Source organism: Pseudopipra pipra, chromosome Z (assembly GCF_036250125.1).
Source record: "Pseudopipra pipra isolate bDixPip1 chromosome Z, bDixPip1.hap1, whole genome shotgun sequence".
In the NCBI taxonomy this organism is placed as follows: Eukaryota; Metazoa; Chordata; class Aves; order Passeriformes; family Pipridae; genus Pseudopipra; species Pseudopipra pipra.
The window spans coordinates 61,620,519-61,637,300 of NC_087581.1; the positions used below are offsets into that span (position 1 = coordinate 61,620,519).

At 43.0% G+C, this 16,782-nt stretch overlaps 1 protein-coding gene across 3 annotated transcripts in view; it reads left to right on the forward strand.

Moving 5' to 3' along the window:
* ECPAS (Ecm29 proteasome adaptor and scaffold) overlaps positions 1-16,782 on the forward strand; it is a 61,158-nt gene that overhangs the window by 41,411 nt on the left and 2,965 nt on the right. For all 3 annotated transcript variants that reach the window (XM_064641198.1, XM_064641197.1, XM_064641200.1), the window contains 19 exons: positions 1,080-1,247; positions 2,079-2,158; positions 2,913-3,018; positions 3,571-3,618; positions 4,591-4,712; positions 5,778-5,928; positions 6,818-6,883; positions 8,724-8,813; positions 9,294-9,360; positions 9,999-10,090; positions 10,184-10,250; positions 10,458-10,649; positions 11,589-11,797; positions 12,248-12,291; positions 12,846-13,038; positions 13,656-13,800; positions 14,419-14,524; positions 14,681-14,769; positions 16,025-16,096. In XM_064641198.1, the coding sequence (XP_064497268.1) occupies positions 1,080-1,247; positions 2,079-2,158; positions 2,913-3,018; positions 3,571-3,618; positions 4,591-4,712; positions 5,778-5,928; positions 6,818-6,883; positions 8,724-8,813; positions 9,294-9,360; positions 9,999-10,090; positions 10,184-10,250; positions 10,458-10,649; positions 11,589-11,797; positions 12,248-12,291; positions 12,846-13,038; positions 13,656-13,800; positions 14,419-14,524; positions 14,681-14,769; positions 16,025-16,096 (2,107 nt within the window). The remainder of the gene's footprint in view (positions 1-1,079; positions 1,248-2,078; positions 2,159-2,912; positions 3,019-3,570; positions 3,619-4,590; positions 4,713-5,777; positions 5,929-6,817; positions 6,884-8,723; positions 8,814-9,293; positions 9,361-9,998; positions 10,091-10,183; positions 10,251-10,457; positions 10,650-11,588; positions 11,798-12,247; positions 12,292-12,845; positions 13,039-13,655; positions 13,801-14,418; positions 14,525-14,680; positions 14,770-16,024; positions 16,097-16,782) is intronic.

The following is a 16,782-nucleotide window of genomic DNA, read 5'->3' on the forward strand; positions in this document are numbered from 1 at the left end:
TCCTGACCCTTGTGGAATTTCACCAGCCAGGATGAGTCCAGAAAATCCACTCAGCAAGTGTATGCTGAGCTCTGGCATTTGAAGAATTTGCAGAGTCACTGAAGTTGAAGGGAGTATCTGAAAGCCTGTGCTCTAAACCCCACAAGAGCTGGGCAGAGCCCACTGTACTGCAAGGCAGGGCCTTGCAGGTGATGTCTTCATTTTCCTTCTACTTTCCACAACTTCTTGCTCTTCACAGCAGGGGTCATAACGGAGAGTGTGGCTTTATTGCTCTTGCTTGACTAAACTAACCCAGACAGCACATCCTGTCCTGTGAAATCCCTGCTGTGGGGTTTTGAGTGGCAGCTTTCGGTACTGCAAGTCAGGAAACATAAGTCATTAGAGGCAGTCACTGCACTGCCTGCACTGAGTAATTTCTTCTTGGCCTGTCTGGCAAAATCTCATGGGATTTCATAGGCAAGCATCAGTTCCACTGTATTAGAATTGACAGTGGAACTGACAGTTGGAGAAACAAGAGATCATAGAAGAATGCTTGAGTTTAAAGTAAATATGGACAGATGAAAAATTATAATCCTCAAAAATTTGAGATTCTAGAGCTAAAGTGGAGTTGTTTTATTTTTAGTTTTTCCATTCCTATGTTATTCTAATTCTTATAAATGCAGCAGAGTTTTAGGGAAGCAGTGGCCCAGCTTCACCAGTTTTGCTGACAAAGAATCTTTTGAAAGAACATATTTAAAGCTTCATAGTTTTAATTTGCCAGTACCACTTTTGCAAATGAGATAGGTCAATCAGTGTCTTGAAATAAAGATTGGAGAGAAGGAGAAGAGATTGGAGAGACTGGAGAGAAGAAGAAGAGAGAGAAGTAGTACTGTGTTGTCTGCGGAGTGTGATTGTATGCTTGAGATCACTGGTACTGTAGCACTGAGGATGGGCCAATTCTAGTACCCTTTTAGTCCTTATGATTTGGTCTAAATCTACACTATGTCAGTCAACTTTGCCCCTGACTGTGGTTGCCCAGGAGCAGTAACTGAGTGAGTAAGCAGAGTGGTTTAACAAATACTCCTTTGTCATCATTTCAGGGAGCAGCTTTTGGTTTCAATGTGATAGCTGCCAAGGCTGGAGAGCAGCTGGCTCCATTTTTGCCCCAACTTCTTCCTCGGCTCTACCGCTACCAGTTTGACCCTAACTTGGGCATTCGACAGGCAATGACCAGCATTTGGAATGCCTTGGTCACTGACAAGTCTGTGGTGAGTGAACAGTACAGTGGGGAGTGGGAGGTTTGCTGCAAGCCAGCAGTGTGTCAGAGATCCTCTTGGGGCAGTTGGATCTTGTGCAGAAAGGGGTAAGGTCCTGTCCTACAGAGAAAGAGGTGTGCGAATCCATGGATGAGCTGGGCAATGCGCAGAGGTTTTGCACTGCCTCTTGTATGTGAAACAATATTGCAGACCTTGTTTGTGCAAGTATTAAAATTTATGGTTTACTTAAAATGGAGTCTTTCCACACTTCGATATTGCTTTGATCTTGCTTATGATAAGCTCTTCATGAATCCTTATGACCTAAGATGCCTTCCTAAACAAGAGCATCTAAATATAATTCCTCCACTTGTAAGTGGGAGGAAGCCCATGGAGGGAGACTGCTCCATCAGTTTGAGGAGAACTCCTCACAGATATATTTCAGGAATAAGTGATTTTCATAAGATGCCCTTGCTCAGGTTCTGCAAGGCTTGGAATGGGGTTTGCAAATATTTTCTCCTAGGAAAGCTGCTCTTAATGTGAAATCATTCACTCTGATCCCTCATCAAAGCAAAATTGCTTCTCATGGGAATACATGTTTGGTGCTGCATTTTAACAGTACAGTTGGTAAAGGCTTTGAGAGACTCGTTAAGTGCTCAAGCAGTGCAGAGAAAGGCATGTCTAAAGCACAGTTAGAGTAAGTTTGCACAGCTCTGGCAAGAAGTAGTTTATCTGATGTGGCTGAAAGTAGGTTGTATTATACAAAAGTACTCTCTTTTTATAGACTATAGGACAAGGATGCATAGCCCATGCTTATTTCATGATTTTTCCCTTTTTTAATAATAGGTTGATAAGTACATGAAGGAAATTCTCGAGGATTTGATCAGTAACTTAACAAGCAGTCTGTGGAGGATCAGGGAATCCAGGTATTGCTAGAAAAAGTATTAGATTTGTCTTTGAACTCTGTTATTTTCTCTTCTTCACCATAAACTTATTAACCTGGAGAAGCTGAGAGGGGAAAGAGGACACATCCATTCATCAAGATAGAGGCCAGCTTTGTAGCTTGCCTTTGAAGCGTGATACGATCTTGAAGCTATTTGTGTAACTGAGCCTAAAATCTTTTATTGCATGTAGCTTGATACTAAGCAACGTTCGAAGAATGAGTTTTCTGGTCAAAAATTCTTGCCTATCCTTGGTCCTGAAATATTGCTTTCTCTTAGAATTGTCAGTATGACAATTGCATATTTGGCAGCAGGATGCCATTTTTAATAAACCTCTTTTTGTTTTTAATAGTTTGTGGTGACGCTCTATTGAAAACTTTCATTTTAATTTCAATTCCAGACTTTATACCATTTTGTTTTCTTCTTATCCTGTACTTACAGAGAAGAAATCTAAAGCAATTTTATAACTGGAATGTTTGCAATAGCAATTTTCATCACAGGAGAGCCTTTCTCATTTGCTATCAGTGGTTTCAGGTTTTACCTGAATGACTGAACATTTTTTTTCTCTGCTAAAGGAGATGGTCTTTTGATAGAGTAGATTTAGGATTTGGGGAAAAAAAGAATGTGAAACAGTTGTCATTTTTTTTTAACCATTTACTTATATTTATAAACATAGCTATGTATATACCTATATCAAGTAAGTACACTGTGTGAAAGAAATAAAATTCCTTGTTTGCAGCTGTCTGGCACTAAATGACTTACTAAGAGGAAGACCTTTGGATGACATTATAGACAAGCTTCCAGAGATCTGGGAAATCCTGTTCCGAGTGCAAGATGACATTAAGGTAATGGAACTGAGAATTGAACAGGAATCTTCCAACCAAAAGTGGTACAGTGATCAAGCTCTGAGATGTTTAAAGAGAGATTCCCTGACAAGTCAGCTTGAAGCAAGTGGGAGTTTTGAGTATTAAGCAGAAGAAATTCAAGCTCCTTGCAGTTAAAATTTCTATGCCACCTTGGAAATTCTGTATTTGAAATGTTGGGTTTTGTTCCTACTGTGCTTATTCTTGATGATTCAGGATTTTTCCTGGATATAAAATAGTTCCCAAGTATTTCCTTAACAATTGAATATAGAAACATTTATTTTGGGCTGCTTGTGTATGACTTGCATATATGAAGTCAGTGTCTTGGGGTCCTTCCAGGTTTGATCTGTGTTAATGTGTTAATTGTACCAGATATTCAGATGGACCAAAGCCAAAATTTCTTTTAAAGATGTTATATTAAGTATTGGCCATGAAGATAGGTGTGTCAGTACTAGTGTTACACTTATCAATTAATATTAATCGTTCTATAGAAGAAATAAAAATAGCAGCAATGATTGTTGACTTCTCTTTTAGGAGACTGTGCGAAAGGCAGCAGAACTAGCCCTAAAAACTTTGAGCAAGGTAAAACTCTTATTTCATCATATGCACATGTAGCCAGGCACGTATGGTTATGATGTCAGGTAATTGTTCACTGTCGTATCTGCAGGAGTACTTGTTTACCATAGTCTGTTATCTTGAAAAGGTCTCTAATGTAAGATGCAGTTGTGAAAATCTGAATAGCCCTAGATAAGCATCACCACATACTGCCCTGTACTTTTGTTGATGCTAGTGAAGTTCTGTTGCTTGTGGATAATGTGATGTTAAGTTCTGTACAAGCAAAGGAAGGATAAAATGAACTGGGGTTTTTTAGTCTTTGCCGGTTTTTCCTCATTTAGGGGTAGGATTTCTTGTAACTTCAGCAGTTGACCTAGGCTGACTCATCCAGTTGACCAAGCCTGGTAGAACCTCAGTGGTATGAAACAGAATAATGGAATATGTTCTTCGCTGTCCAGTGCTCTTACTGACAAGATTTATTGGGTGTAGTACACATATCCCTTCATATTTTGTTTGGTAGTCCTGTAAAAAATTCACATTATTTGAAATCACAGCCTTCACAATGCATGACATTTTAATACTACAAGTGAGGATCTGGTCCAAAAATGTTGTCACAAAATGTTGCAATTGCAGAATCTGTTCTGATCTGGCACTTGCTGCTCTGCCCTGTGGAGTGGTTGAATCCCTGTGGCTGAGATAGGCTATCCCTCATCTGAGAAGTCATTTGATTCATCTCTTCATCCAGATTCAGGTCAAGGCCTGTTAGGCTCTTAATATGCATTTTCTGGAAGCTGACTGTAGTTGAAACCTGTTTTAGGGATGTGTCTTAGGATTTAAGTACCTTTTGGAGAGGAGGATGAAGGTGTAACAGCCTGGATTTGGCTGTCAGCAGTTTCTCTAGTTGCTGTTGCCGCCTTCTGACTGAAGGAGGAAGTGCTGTAATGTATCTGAGGGGGAGGTTTGTACATGTTTGCAACGCTGATTCTCACCTGTCCCCAGGTCTGTGTGAAAATGTGTGATCCCTCTAAAGGAGCAGCAGGTCAGAAGATGATAGCTGTGTTGCTTCCTTGCCTCCTGGACAAAGGCATAGTAAGCACAGTTGCTGAAGTCCGATCTCTCAGGTTAGTTTTGTATCATATAAGTTTGCCAGGAGTTGTGTCGTGATTTGTCCCAAAGAGACCCAACCAAGCTGCAGAACGTTCTTTGTGTTTGAAGTGACGAGTTGTTTCCCAAAAGAGCTTTCCTGCTGAGTCGTTTCTCTCTGAGTTTAAATAGCAGCTCTGAGAACTCTACCTGTCTTTGACAGTATCTGGCCTCTCCGCAAATGCCCAGGTTCAGTTCCCACCAGGAAGGTTTTTTTTCACAGCAAACTGATCTGCAAGCTGTGTGCTCTGCTAAAGCTGTCCTTTGGGACTGGCATATCTGTTCTGCATGCAAACGAAAAATCCCATGGTAGTTCTTCAAACAGCCAGGTCTGATTTCACAACTGGTTGTGAGTATTGACAGTTCACATCCCAGATGAGACCGCATTTGGTCATGCTGTTCAAATACATTTTATGTCTTGTAACAGTTCAAGGTCCTTTGATGTGTAGGGACTTTATATGCTTATCAATTTGTAACCTTGTTTACTCCTTCATTTGCTTGAAGGACAGAAAAACTGGGGTGTAGCTCAGTGGCTCAGACTTGGAGTGTAGCTAGCTGGTCTTTGCAAAAATAATTACTAGTAAGGTAAGACAGCTCCTAACAAATGATAGTGAATATTTCCTGAGGTTTTTTTTCATCCCTTCTGAATATATGAAAACCTTTTGTCAAAATGCAGCATGAGAGATTTGGTCAGTCTGCAATTGACAAGTGGGATTTGAATAGATCATTGTGAACTCATTTTTTTCTTGGACAGAAACAATGGATGTCTCTGGGTGACTTTGCCCAGCACTTTAAAACATGAGAATGTGTTATTTTTTTGTACATCTGTCTGCAGTACTGTCTCTTTGTTTACTTTGGCCAGAGTTTGGCTTCCAACATCAGTTGGAAGCTCAGGGCTAGGGTATGACTTTGCTTAAGCAGAAAAATACACATACTTTTGTTTGCAGGTAGATTTATATTGTTGCATCTGGATTACAGTAGACCAGTTTTTCAGTTCAGTCTGTGTGTTTGTCTTTTGACCTTCCCTTTAATTTTTTTTCCAGCATTAACACTCTTGTGAAGATCAGTAAAAGTGCTGGATCTATGCTGAAACCTCATGCACCAAAACTTATCCCAGCCCTGCTGGAATCCTTGAGTGTGCTGGAGCCTCAAGTCCTCAATTATTTGAGTTTTTCTGCAACAGATCAAGAGAAAGTAAGTGCAGCTATAATGGGAAAGTATCAACAGAAGAGAGATAACAAAGATTTAAGCTTCATTCAGTAAACAGAAAAATAGCAGATTTAGTTGAGAGGTGTTCAAAGATGCAAAGAGAAATAGCTATTGAATTACTAAAATTGATCATTGCAATATTACTGGACAAATGTGGGAGGTTTTTTGAAGGATTGTGGGGGGTTTGTTGTGGGTTTTTTTGTGGTTTTTTGTTTGTTTGTTTGTTTTTATTATTTCCTAGACCACTACACATTTCAGAAAGTAAAAAACAATCTTAGTAAAAACTGTTGTTAAATATCACTGCTGTTTTTCCCAAGGGATTAACTTCAGGACTTCTTTTAACTTAAATTAGAAGGTATACGATAGCAAAGTGTGCTGGAGGTGGATGTTGTCAGCATGGTGTCCTTTAATCTTTCTCACAAAGAACCATATTAATTTATCAATACAGTCTTCTGAGGAAGTGGTGGAAACCCACTATTCAGAAGCAAATTTAGCTTATTTCATTGTGGAGAGGGAAAAGGGTAAAACTTAGCACTTTGCAAATGAGAAGAGAGTGAACAGTAGTTCAGAGTGGGATTTTTTTCCCCCTCTCTCCCCTCTCTCCATCCTTCCTTCCATCTGTTGGTTTTTTTCCCCATTCATGTGATATCAGAACTGCATGGTTTAGCTCCTGTACTCCAGCTAGAACATCTATCTTCGTCTGAAAGGGGAACATTCATGGACTGTAGGCATAATTGCTTTCTGTCTGTATGCATCTGAAGTGGTGTGAGGTAGTGAGTTACAGCTGATGTTGCCCTTTCCACTGTTTTCGTGTTGCATATTCATTTTGTTTTGTTTGGGGTTTTTTACTGGTTTTTGTTGGGTTTTTTTTCAGACTGCAATGGATAATGCCAGACTTAGTGCTGTTAAGTCATCTCCCATGATGGAAACCATTAACATGGTAAGTTCTTGTTTCAGAAGGATTCCAGTGTAAAAGATGTTGTAGGAGAAGAGTAGGAATTTAAATGGGAGCTTTACAGAATACCTCTACAGGGTTCATTTTATTATCACATCTCCATGTCGCTGTCCACTTCCTTTTTCATGTACTGACTTTTCATCCTGTCACCAGTGCTTGCTCCTCAGATTAGTTGTGAGTAGTCTTGGCTCCATTTGGAGTTGAATGGATTGTTTTTCCACCTGAAGACCTGCCTACTTTGAGGAAGAGGGCATCCTTCAAGTGTTCTTCTTTGGATAGGGGCTCAACTGGTTCTGGATTATGCTAGCTAACATTTATCTTCGTCTCTGGCCCACTATTCCACAACCAGCTTCTCACCTGGGCCTCCAACTGATGATAGTCATTGTTATTAAGGCACAAATGCTGTTCAGCCATTGCCTTGTGGTGCCTTGGATATCCCTACCTAGGCCTTGCTGATGCTTTGGTGGTGGAGATATTTAGGGAAAGTGTAGATATCACTGAACGCAGAGTCAGCTGCTGGTGTTTGGCACTGTAGTTTCCTGCTGCTGGAGGAGGAGTTGCTGATGCCCAAATGCTGTGCTGGAGGATTTGTCCTGCTGGAACAACCTGTTCTCTGTAAGAATCTGCCCCTTCCCAAAGAAAAGATCCCTCTTTTCTGCTCAGGCACTGCAAACAGCCAGGGGCATGTGGGCAGGTAGTGGTTTGCTGAGCAAGTTTTAGGAGAAGCATAGCCAGCAGAGCTATTCTTTATTTGCTCTCCTTATGGAAAAATAAGAACAGTGAGCCCTCCCGTACAAAACAGTATGTGGAGCTGAGGTTTGGTGTCAGCTGAAAGCCTTTCTATAAATAGTGTGCAAAGTGGTTGGGAATGAAAGGCTCCATGTAAAAGTGCCTCACTGCCACCCCACAGGCTGCAGCAGCTGCTACTGTCCCTCCTCCAGGACATACCTCTCCTCTGCCAGCCCTCAGGGAGCAGTTGTGGTGCCCTGATTATTGATTGGGATTTCCTAGGGGACGGGAGAGATAGTAATGTCTTCTCTGGAGTAGTGTGAAGATGTCCTGGCTTATGAGCGACCTTCTCTATATTCTGGGGCTGGCTGAGAGATTATCTGGAGTATTCCCTTCATTTTACCAGTGCCAGAGGGGGCAATAACAGCTGATCTGACTTCTGAAGCTCAGAAAGAGTTGCCTTCATTTAGTATGCGATCCTTGAATTTGCTAGAGATTGGATCTCCCCTCTGCAGACAGTGTGCTGGTAACATGAGGCTTTCTATTTTTGCCCAGTGGCATTTTTAAGTATAGCAGGTTAGAAATTATACCAGTAATATCCCTCTTGTACCCTTATGTCACTTATACCACTTATTTGTCTTGACCTGTTTAAAAACTGTCTTGGCTGGTTTCATTTCATTGTCTAGTTTGGATACGTTACTGCTTTCTGGTTTCAGACAGTTGGGGAAATGTTGGGGTTTGTCCTGAGATAAGCACACCTCTACAGCTCTTTCTCTCTCCAAAATGAGTTCTTGCTAGTTGTTACTTTCACGTTTTCTGAAGGGTTGGAGTGCAGGAGTACATCAATTCCAGCAAATGATGATTTTAGCCGGGTCTGCTCAGCAGAGAAGTGGGACAAGAGAAGCTCTGTGTGGTGGAAGCCACTTTGTGGTGGCTTGTTCTCATAGTGCAGGAAACTCACAGTTCAGCTGAGGACCAGCTGTTAGCGCTGAGGCAGTCTCAGGTGGAAGTACACCAGCTTAAATCTGCCACCATTACCTTTTTTTTTTTGTTTTTTCATTTTTTCCCCTCTTTCTCATCCCTTGCCTTTCTCTAGAGCTTGCAGTATTTGGATGTGTCCGTCCTGGGTGAGCTGGTTCCTCGTCTGTGTGAACTGATCAAAAGTGGAGTAGGCCTTGGCACAAAGGTATGTCTTTGGTTTTAATAGTTCAGTATGAATGAGACCAAGCTGTCACTTTAAAAGACATAGTCAAAAGAACCATATTTACATTGACAATTCTCTGTATTCCCTTCTTCATCTCCAAATGGAATAATTTTTCATCTGAGTCCCAACCCACTACATCACTTTTCTGAAGGTGTGCTGCCCTAACCTCCCCTGGGCTACATGGCTGCTGTGACACTTGAGTGCAGAAGGTTATTCTTGATTGTAAATCTTCCAGGACCATCTGTCTTGAGTGTGGGTCCTTTTTCACTTTCTAATTCAATTCTTGTCATTAATTTTTTACAACCTGTTTTACTGTGTCAATCCTTGGCCTATCAGGGTAGAGGCTGAGTGGGTCTAGATCAGGTCATACAAATGCATGTAGTACTCCAGCAAGTATTAACAGTAATAACCAGGAGCTAATACTGTTTTATCTTACCTTTGTTTTCCTTTGCAATCTTCCAGGGAGGCTGTGCCAGCGTGATTGTGTCATTAACCACACAGTGCCCTCAAGACTTAACGCCTTATTCAGGTAAGGTTTGTTTCCAGTGTCAGGTTTTACAGGTGCTTTTTGTTGCTGTGGTATTTCCTCCCTTGATTTTATCACATGAATGATCTTTACATGTGTATCTTCCTCAGAGAGCTGTTTGAAGTTACCTTTTTTGTTTGAGGGAGTGGGTCCTGGGGGTGTTAAGTACCTCACCAAGGTGGAAGAGGCAGAGGAAGGAGTTGAGGAAATTCACTGGCACCCAGAAGGAACAGACAAAAATATCTCTCAACTCTCTTGGAGCAGACTAACAATCCCTGTGTTAGTGCTTCACTGTAAACATTTGTTCCTCAACTTGAGCTATGGGAGCACCATAAACAAGGTCTTTACCTCATTGGGTCTCCCTTTTGCAATTTATTTGTGATTTGATAGTAAAAAGAAGGTCGCCTTTGTGCTGTGAAATAGAAATAAAGCTGAAAGCATGATCAGCTGGGTGCTCATGTATAGGAACATTATTAGTCAAGGTGTGCAAAACACTAGCACTGGTTTAAGCATAAGGACCAGACAGACCTATAACCTCACAAATATGCAGTGAGGAAAAATCGCATAAGTTCAGGCTATTGTAATTCTTGCCACAGCAATAAAACATGATACTTTTGAGAAAGCAAAGTCTCTTCCAACAGGCAAACTTATGAGCGCGCTACTTAGTGGCCTGACTGATCGCAACAGCGTGGTACAGAAGTCCTTTGCCTTTGCTATGGGGCATCTAGTCCGGGTGAGTTGGGGTTGGTTTTAGGTTTTATCCTGCTCTTTTGCTGATGGGTTTTTCTGAAGTGTTGGAGTGATTTGAGTCCCTTCCCTGTTACAGACTTCCCGGGACAGTAGCACTGAGAAGCTGCTGCACAAACTCAGCAGTTGGTACATGGAAAAGGAAGGTACGTTGCTTTTGGAGTATTCAGTGCAGAAAATGTTCCTGGCAAAAGGTAGTAAAGAAACATTTCTGTATTGGGATGCTTGGCTGAGTAATTCCTATGCATTGGTATACAATACTGTGCCTTACTCTGCTTCCCAAGAGGCAGACCAAGCAGTTAAAAGGATACTCCTGCTTCCCAGTCATAATGTGGCTTGTTTTGCTCCTTCAGAGCCAGTTTACAGAGCAGGCTGTGCTTTAACTGTGCATGCTATGGGACGCTATAGCCCAGATGTACTCAAGAACCATGCCAAACATGTGCTGCCGTTGGCTTTTCTTGGAATGCATGAGGTTCCTGAAGAAGAGAAAGGAGAGAAAGAGAATTCTGCTCTGTGGACTGAAGTTTGGCAGGAAAATGTACCTGGTAAGTTGTGTTAAGATTTGTAAAGCTTTTGGGGAAACATGGGGCAAGAAATACCATGCCTTCTGGAATTCTATTTTGGAAAATAGAGTTTTGGGAGTAAGATTTGGGAAGATTTTTCTCCATTTTCTTCCTTGCTGAAAATTCTTGGATGAAGGTTAGCTTCTCTGGCTATATATAAAATAATTACAAGCGTGTTGATCACAAGGATGGACAGACAGAGTTGGAAGAAGTATTTTAAGATTGTGAGACACTGAATGCCACTGTAATATGGCCGTGATCATGGTGCAGATAACTGGACATCTTTGGAAATTTTGATGCTAGCCTTTAAGGGCTGAGACACACTCTAAAGTTACAGAGCCTGTGTCTCTGGTTGGAGATCTCTCTGGTAATACCTGTGGTTTTAACTTTAATGAATGAATCTATGCTATAAAAGGGCTGTTCTGTCTGTAGAGGAAGATCTGGATGCATGATAGAATTTTTTTGCTGGCTCCTTCTGTGATGTGATTTCAGATCTGATCCCTCAGTCACCGGGAGCTGCAAAAAGGTTTTCTAGTGACCTGTTCTTGAGAAGAAAAAAAAAAAATCCTATTCCTTAGAAACAGGCTAACACAATGTCTAGTGTTTGCTATACGGAAGGAGTGAGCTGAGCTCTATGTCTAGATACACACCAAAGATTTTCTTTGGAAGCCCCTAGAAAGTGAATCCATCTTCAACTAGCCTGGGAGTAATTCTTCACCCCTTTGCCTAAAGTAGGCTTTTCTGATGTGTTTCATGGCCAAAAACCCTAAGAAGTCTGTAACTGGTTGGTTTTTGTTTTTAGGAAGGTGGGGCTTGGGGAGTTGTTGTTTGTGGGTTTGGTTTTTGTTTTTTTTTCCTAAAAAGATCAGATTTTTGTTTGATTTGTTGCAAAATTACAGTTTTCCTCCATTTGATGTGCAGGTACTCAAGGTGGCATCAGACTGTATATGCAGGAGTTGATAACCATCACCCAGAAGGCTCTGCAGTCCCAGTCCTGGAAGATGAAAGCCCAGGGAGCAGCTGCCATGGCATCAATTGCCAAGCAGACAGGCTCCCTTGTACCGCCACATCTGGGAATGGTGCTCTCCGCGCTGCTGCAAGGCCTGCCAGGGAGAACCTGGACTGGGAAGGTAAAGAGGAAACTGTCAGCTCATGGATCACTATGAGCCCAGTACCACGTGGCCCTTGAGTCAGGAAATACAATGTTCTGTGCTGCAGAGCAGCACCTGTAAGAACTTACAGTCTGCCTTTTGCCCTGCATTTAGCAGATGACACAAATAACAGGGAAGATAAGGAGATTGTTTTAGGAGTTAGACTACTTCAACTGCACCATATTCTAGCTTTGAGGGGTACTAGCATGTGCTCAGAGGCACTGCAAGGCCCCTTTCTGCTGCCAGTTCAGTGTGGAAGCCTAGTCCTTTGCAGCCTCTACAACAGGAATAGGAGGAAACAGACAGACATTGCTTCTCTCAATTGGTGTCACGGGCATATTTCCCCACTACCTCTTGCAACAGAGTACAAAGGTTTCCCCTGTGTGGCAGGACTGCCATTTGACTGTGTGTCTGTTTTACTCATTGCAGGAGGAGCTGTTAAAGGCCATTGCCACTGTTGTCTCTTCGTGCAGGTGAGTGTCTTGAGTGAGATGGTTCTCTCGGGATCTGAGATCTCAAAAAAGAGGTTGTTACACGGTGTTACTGCCTAATGGGGTGCTAAGAGACTCTGGAAAGTTTGTGATTGCCATTCTGATCTGCCATCAGCATGTGAGAAGTCTTTCTCCACTTTGCATATCAGTGTATGGGTCACTGCTGAAAGCTGGGAGGGGCAAGTGGTGCTTCAGAGAGACCTGCAGAAGTGGTTGATTTAGGGAGGAAGATGATGTTGAGAGGCCAGAATTGCTATGAGGAAAGAAGAGACTAAGGGGAAGGATGTACACTGTAAAGGGAAAAAGAGTAAGAGGTAGAAGGGTAGTGAGGGGGCAAGTGCTTTGGAGCATGTGAGAGAAGAGGAAAGAAAAACAGAACAGACAAAGAACAAGGAAGAGCACCAGAGTGTAACTTCTGTTACAACTGCTAGTAGGCAATTGAGTGGCTGGACATAGGAATTAATTCCTATCTGGGAAAAAGTTTTTGGAAACAGAGTAACGTGGGTTTGATAGTTCCTATGTGCATTGCATTTCAGTGCAGAGTTGCAGAAGTCAGTGCCTGGTCAGCCCACCATCAAAGATACTGTCCAGGCTGTCCTGAAAGAATGTCTTAAAGAGAATCTGAAGTATAAGCTGGTGGCGCTGCGCTGTGTGGCTGAGGTGCTGCAGGCAACAAAGGAAGACCGATTCCAGGAACTTACAGAAATCATCTTTCCCATGATAAAGAAGGTGACAATTCAGCTTCTTGAGTTTTCTCTATCAAATCGAAACACCCAAGTGGTGACAGGCCAGCTGATGCTGGCCATGTGCCAGGCTTCTTCCCAGAGGGCTGCTGGTGTGAGGAAAACCCCACACTCGGCTAGGTCTTTGGCGGGGCTGATACCAGATTGTTGGTGAGCCCTGGGGGGTTATACCTGTGCTGCCCAAATTCCAAATTAGCCCAACTGTTCTCTAGACAGAATCCTCCCTGTGGTGTCCAGCACTGCCCTGATACAGCATTAAAAGTTAATTTCTGGCTGCTCTACAGGCAGCAAGAGACTCCTGGGAAGCCGTGTAGGGTGCTTCTGTTTAGTGTCATCAGAGCTTTGCAACTCTGCGAGTGGGACTGTGTAGCACAGGCAGATGTTTGAATGCCAGGCCACAGAGCCTGTGGTGCGCTGCCACAGGCTGCCAATGGCGCCTGAGCCGCCAGTGGCCCCGGTGACCTGTCCCCATCTGTGTGGAGGCACAGGCAGGGTACAAGGATGGTGTGTGCAGACACCAGGGAAGACTGAGCTGCGCTGCAATGTGTGCCCAGCCTGCCTTCATCCTTCTGTCGATCATACCTTCCCCCATGGCCTCCACAGAACTCTCTGGAGAGTGTGGGTGCGGGTTTCCCAAAGCATGATGAAGAGGACGAGGACACGAGGGAAAAGGAGATGCAGATGGAGTCCCTGATCTGTGCCTTCGAGACCCTGGGCAAAGCCTGGCCAAGGAGCCCGGAGACACAGCGTAAGTCTGCTAATGATGTGCAGAGCAAACTGTTTCCTCTTAAAATAAAAAGTGGGAGGGAGGGAGGAACCTGGAGATCATGTGGGAAGTGAGGAGGCTTTCGAGAAGATGTAGGATCTTGCTGCCTGCAGCTTGCAAGATTTTCAGTGAGAAAGCTGCCCCAACAGCTTTCCTGCAGAGTAGCCCATCCTTGGGGAAATTCTATTACTTTTGTCCTTAATTCACTTCACAAAAATGTTCTGAGTTTGCAGACTTGCAAGATGCCTGAGGTGGCCTAGCTGATGAAAAGCAGCCTAGTTCTGCTGCTCACATTTATGTTTACATCAAAGCCATAGAAGACAGAGGAACTGGGAATATCTCGGAGGGGCAGGGAGGGGAAAAAAGTTGTTTTTATTAGCATGGCAGAGTGTGTAATGCAGCTGTTTCATCCTCCAGCATTTGCATGAGTGAGTTGATGTGGTGAAGATTTTCAGGGTCACTTGTTACAGGATGTTGTCCTGGTCATATGCAGTAACTAGCTTGATCTCACTTGGAGAGGAGCACCTGGGAAACAGACTAGGAAGTGTTTACTTCTGCCTTTTTCTGTGGTAACACAATGACAATCTTATTTTCCTGTAGGTTGCTATCGCCAAGAGTTTTGCAAGTTAATGTGTGACCGTCTGAAACTGAGCACATGGAAAGTGCAGCTTGGAGTGCTACAAGCCATGAATGCCTACTTTCAAGGGTAATTCTTGTTTCTGCAATCCACTTCAGTGATTTGTCTTTTCTTTCTTGCTTCAAACTGTTTAATGAACTTGAGGATGACACTGGATTCTTGGAGAAGTTGAGCAGACTTCTTTCTCAGTGATGCAGGGTGCCTGACTGTTTTTGCATTTGACAGGCTAATGCTGTTTGATGAGGAGCACTCCGACCCCGTGGCTTTGACAGAAATACTGTTGGAAACCTGTTCCTCTATCACCCATTCTTTAGGTAAATGGACTTTATCTTGGTTTATGATTGATGATGAGTTGCTTGTTAATACATTCCTCCTCTGGGGGTTTGGCTGGTAGAGGAAATGCAGAATAAGTATAAGATGTCAGAAGTAACATTTTGCCCACCATTGTGATTACTGTGATATTGCAGTAACGGTTTGAGACTGTACTGTGCAGAGTGCAGTGCACAGAGAAGTGCACTCCTCTGATGCAAGAGGGCTCTGAAAGGGGAGGGAAAGATAGACAGCAGACTGTGCAACCTCTCAGAACTGCAAATCAGAAATACAGTAATTTTCTTCATGCAGAAGGTGGACCCCATGTAATCAAGCTATTCCTGATTTAAAAACCCACATTTTTCTCCTCCACAGTTCAGGCTTCCTGAACACATATGCATTATGTGCATGTGCATATGCACATATGCATATGCATATCCAAGATTATAGTATCCAAGAGATACCCCAAATTTTCTCAGATAGCCAGTGCATGAAGCTCCAAGGCTTTGAGGCAGTTTGTGCTCTCCCTGAGCTGGATGCCCATGGGGATACAAGTGCTACCTGTGGCATGTTGACAGTCATGGGGCTCTTCAGTACTTTGGTAGTATTCCCACTTGTCCTATGACTGTAATGGTACCCTGGGTCACATATCTGCATGTGGCTCTTGTTTCTGGTGTGCCTAAAGGCAGCACCTACTTTAGCACTAGCTACCAATTCAAACATCCCTTCAGAGAAAGTTTCTTTTAGATATCAGTCCTCACGGAATGAAAATTATTAAGGTGAGTACCTTGATAAGATTTCAGCTCAGAGACCAAATAACTTCTTGTGACAAGCTTGTGCTTGATGTCATAGGGTTTATCTACCCTCACCTAATGCTACTTGTTAACATTTGTATGGTCTATAGCCAGTACAACTCCCCAGAAGAACGGTCTGTTATGCACAGTTGTCTGTGATCACACTGCAGCTGTGCCAGTGTTTTGTTCCCTTCTGGCATGTGTAAGGAACAGGAGCTGTGTGGTAGTAGCAGAGGCAATGCACAAGGTTTAGTTGATGTGTCAACCTCCGATTGTTCACTTTCTTCCATTCAAATGTGCCTAACTGGGGAGCACTGCAGACTGACAGCACAAATGAGAGCTCAGTGAACTGTGCTAATAAAAATGGTCTGGGACCACAGTGGTGACTGCATTTTGTACAGTTAGTGTGCATGTGGTTCTCAATGTGGTTGTGGGCTTTCTTGTTTGTTTTCTTTAAATCCCTTAGAAAACAAAAGCTACACGTCCATAAGAACAGAAGCTTTATCTGTGATACAACTGCTGCTCACCAAACTACAAGGTGAGACTTTTTTGCTTGCCACCTGAAGAGCCACAGCTAAGTAAAAATGGCCCCTGGCTGTGTGGCCTGGAACCGTGGAGAGATGGCCTTGCCTTTTGCTTGCAGCACTGGGTGATTCTGGGGCAGCTGGGACTTGGGAGTTGGGGAGGGCTTGAAGTAACAGGGGCTGATGTCAAGGTCTAAAAAAGTACTGTTGGTTACTCCTTGGATGAGGAAAATTCAGCAAGGAGGGTCCCTTGGGGAGCACACGGAACTGACTGAGCGTCTTGTCAGATTCTGCGTTATGTTCAGTCTCCAGAGAGGAGGGAGCTTCTGTTTGTTCCTTTATACCCTTTCAGTGTCAAGTTTAGTTCCTCACTGTTACTTATGATTTAAGCCTTGCAGAATTGACTTTGGAGGATGAGTCTTGTCAGGTCTCAAGGTCATATGTGTCTGCAGTTGTCCTGTAGCAAATTTTTCCTTTGGATTTCTGTTATGCATTTTGTGTTTCCTTTATTCTACAAGTCTTCTTACATACCTCTTTCATGAAGGAGTTGTAACATGGGAAATGCTTGGTTCTTCAGGCCTTTGCATTCACATGTTACAGGCTTAGACAATGAAACCTAGCCCAAGTGGGCAGGACTCCCTGTGCAGGAGGCAGCACATGCACCCAAGTGTCCAGCTGAATTTGTGCTCTCCTGAAAACG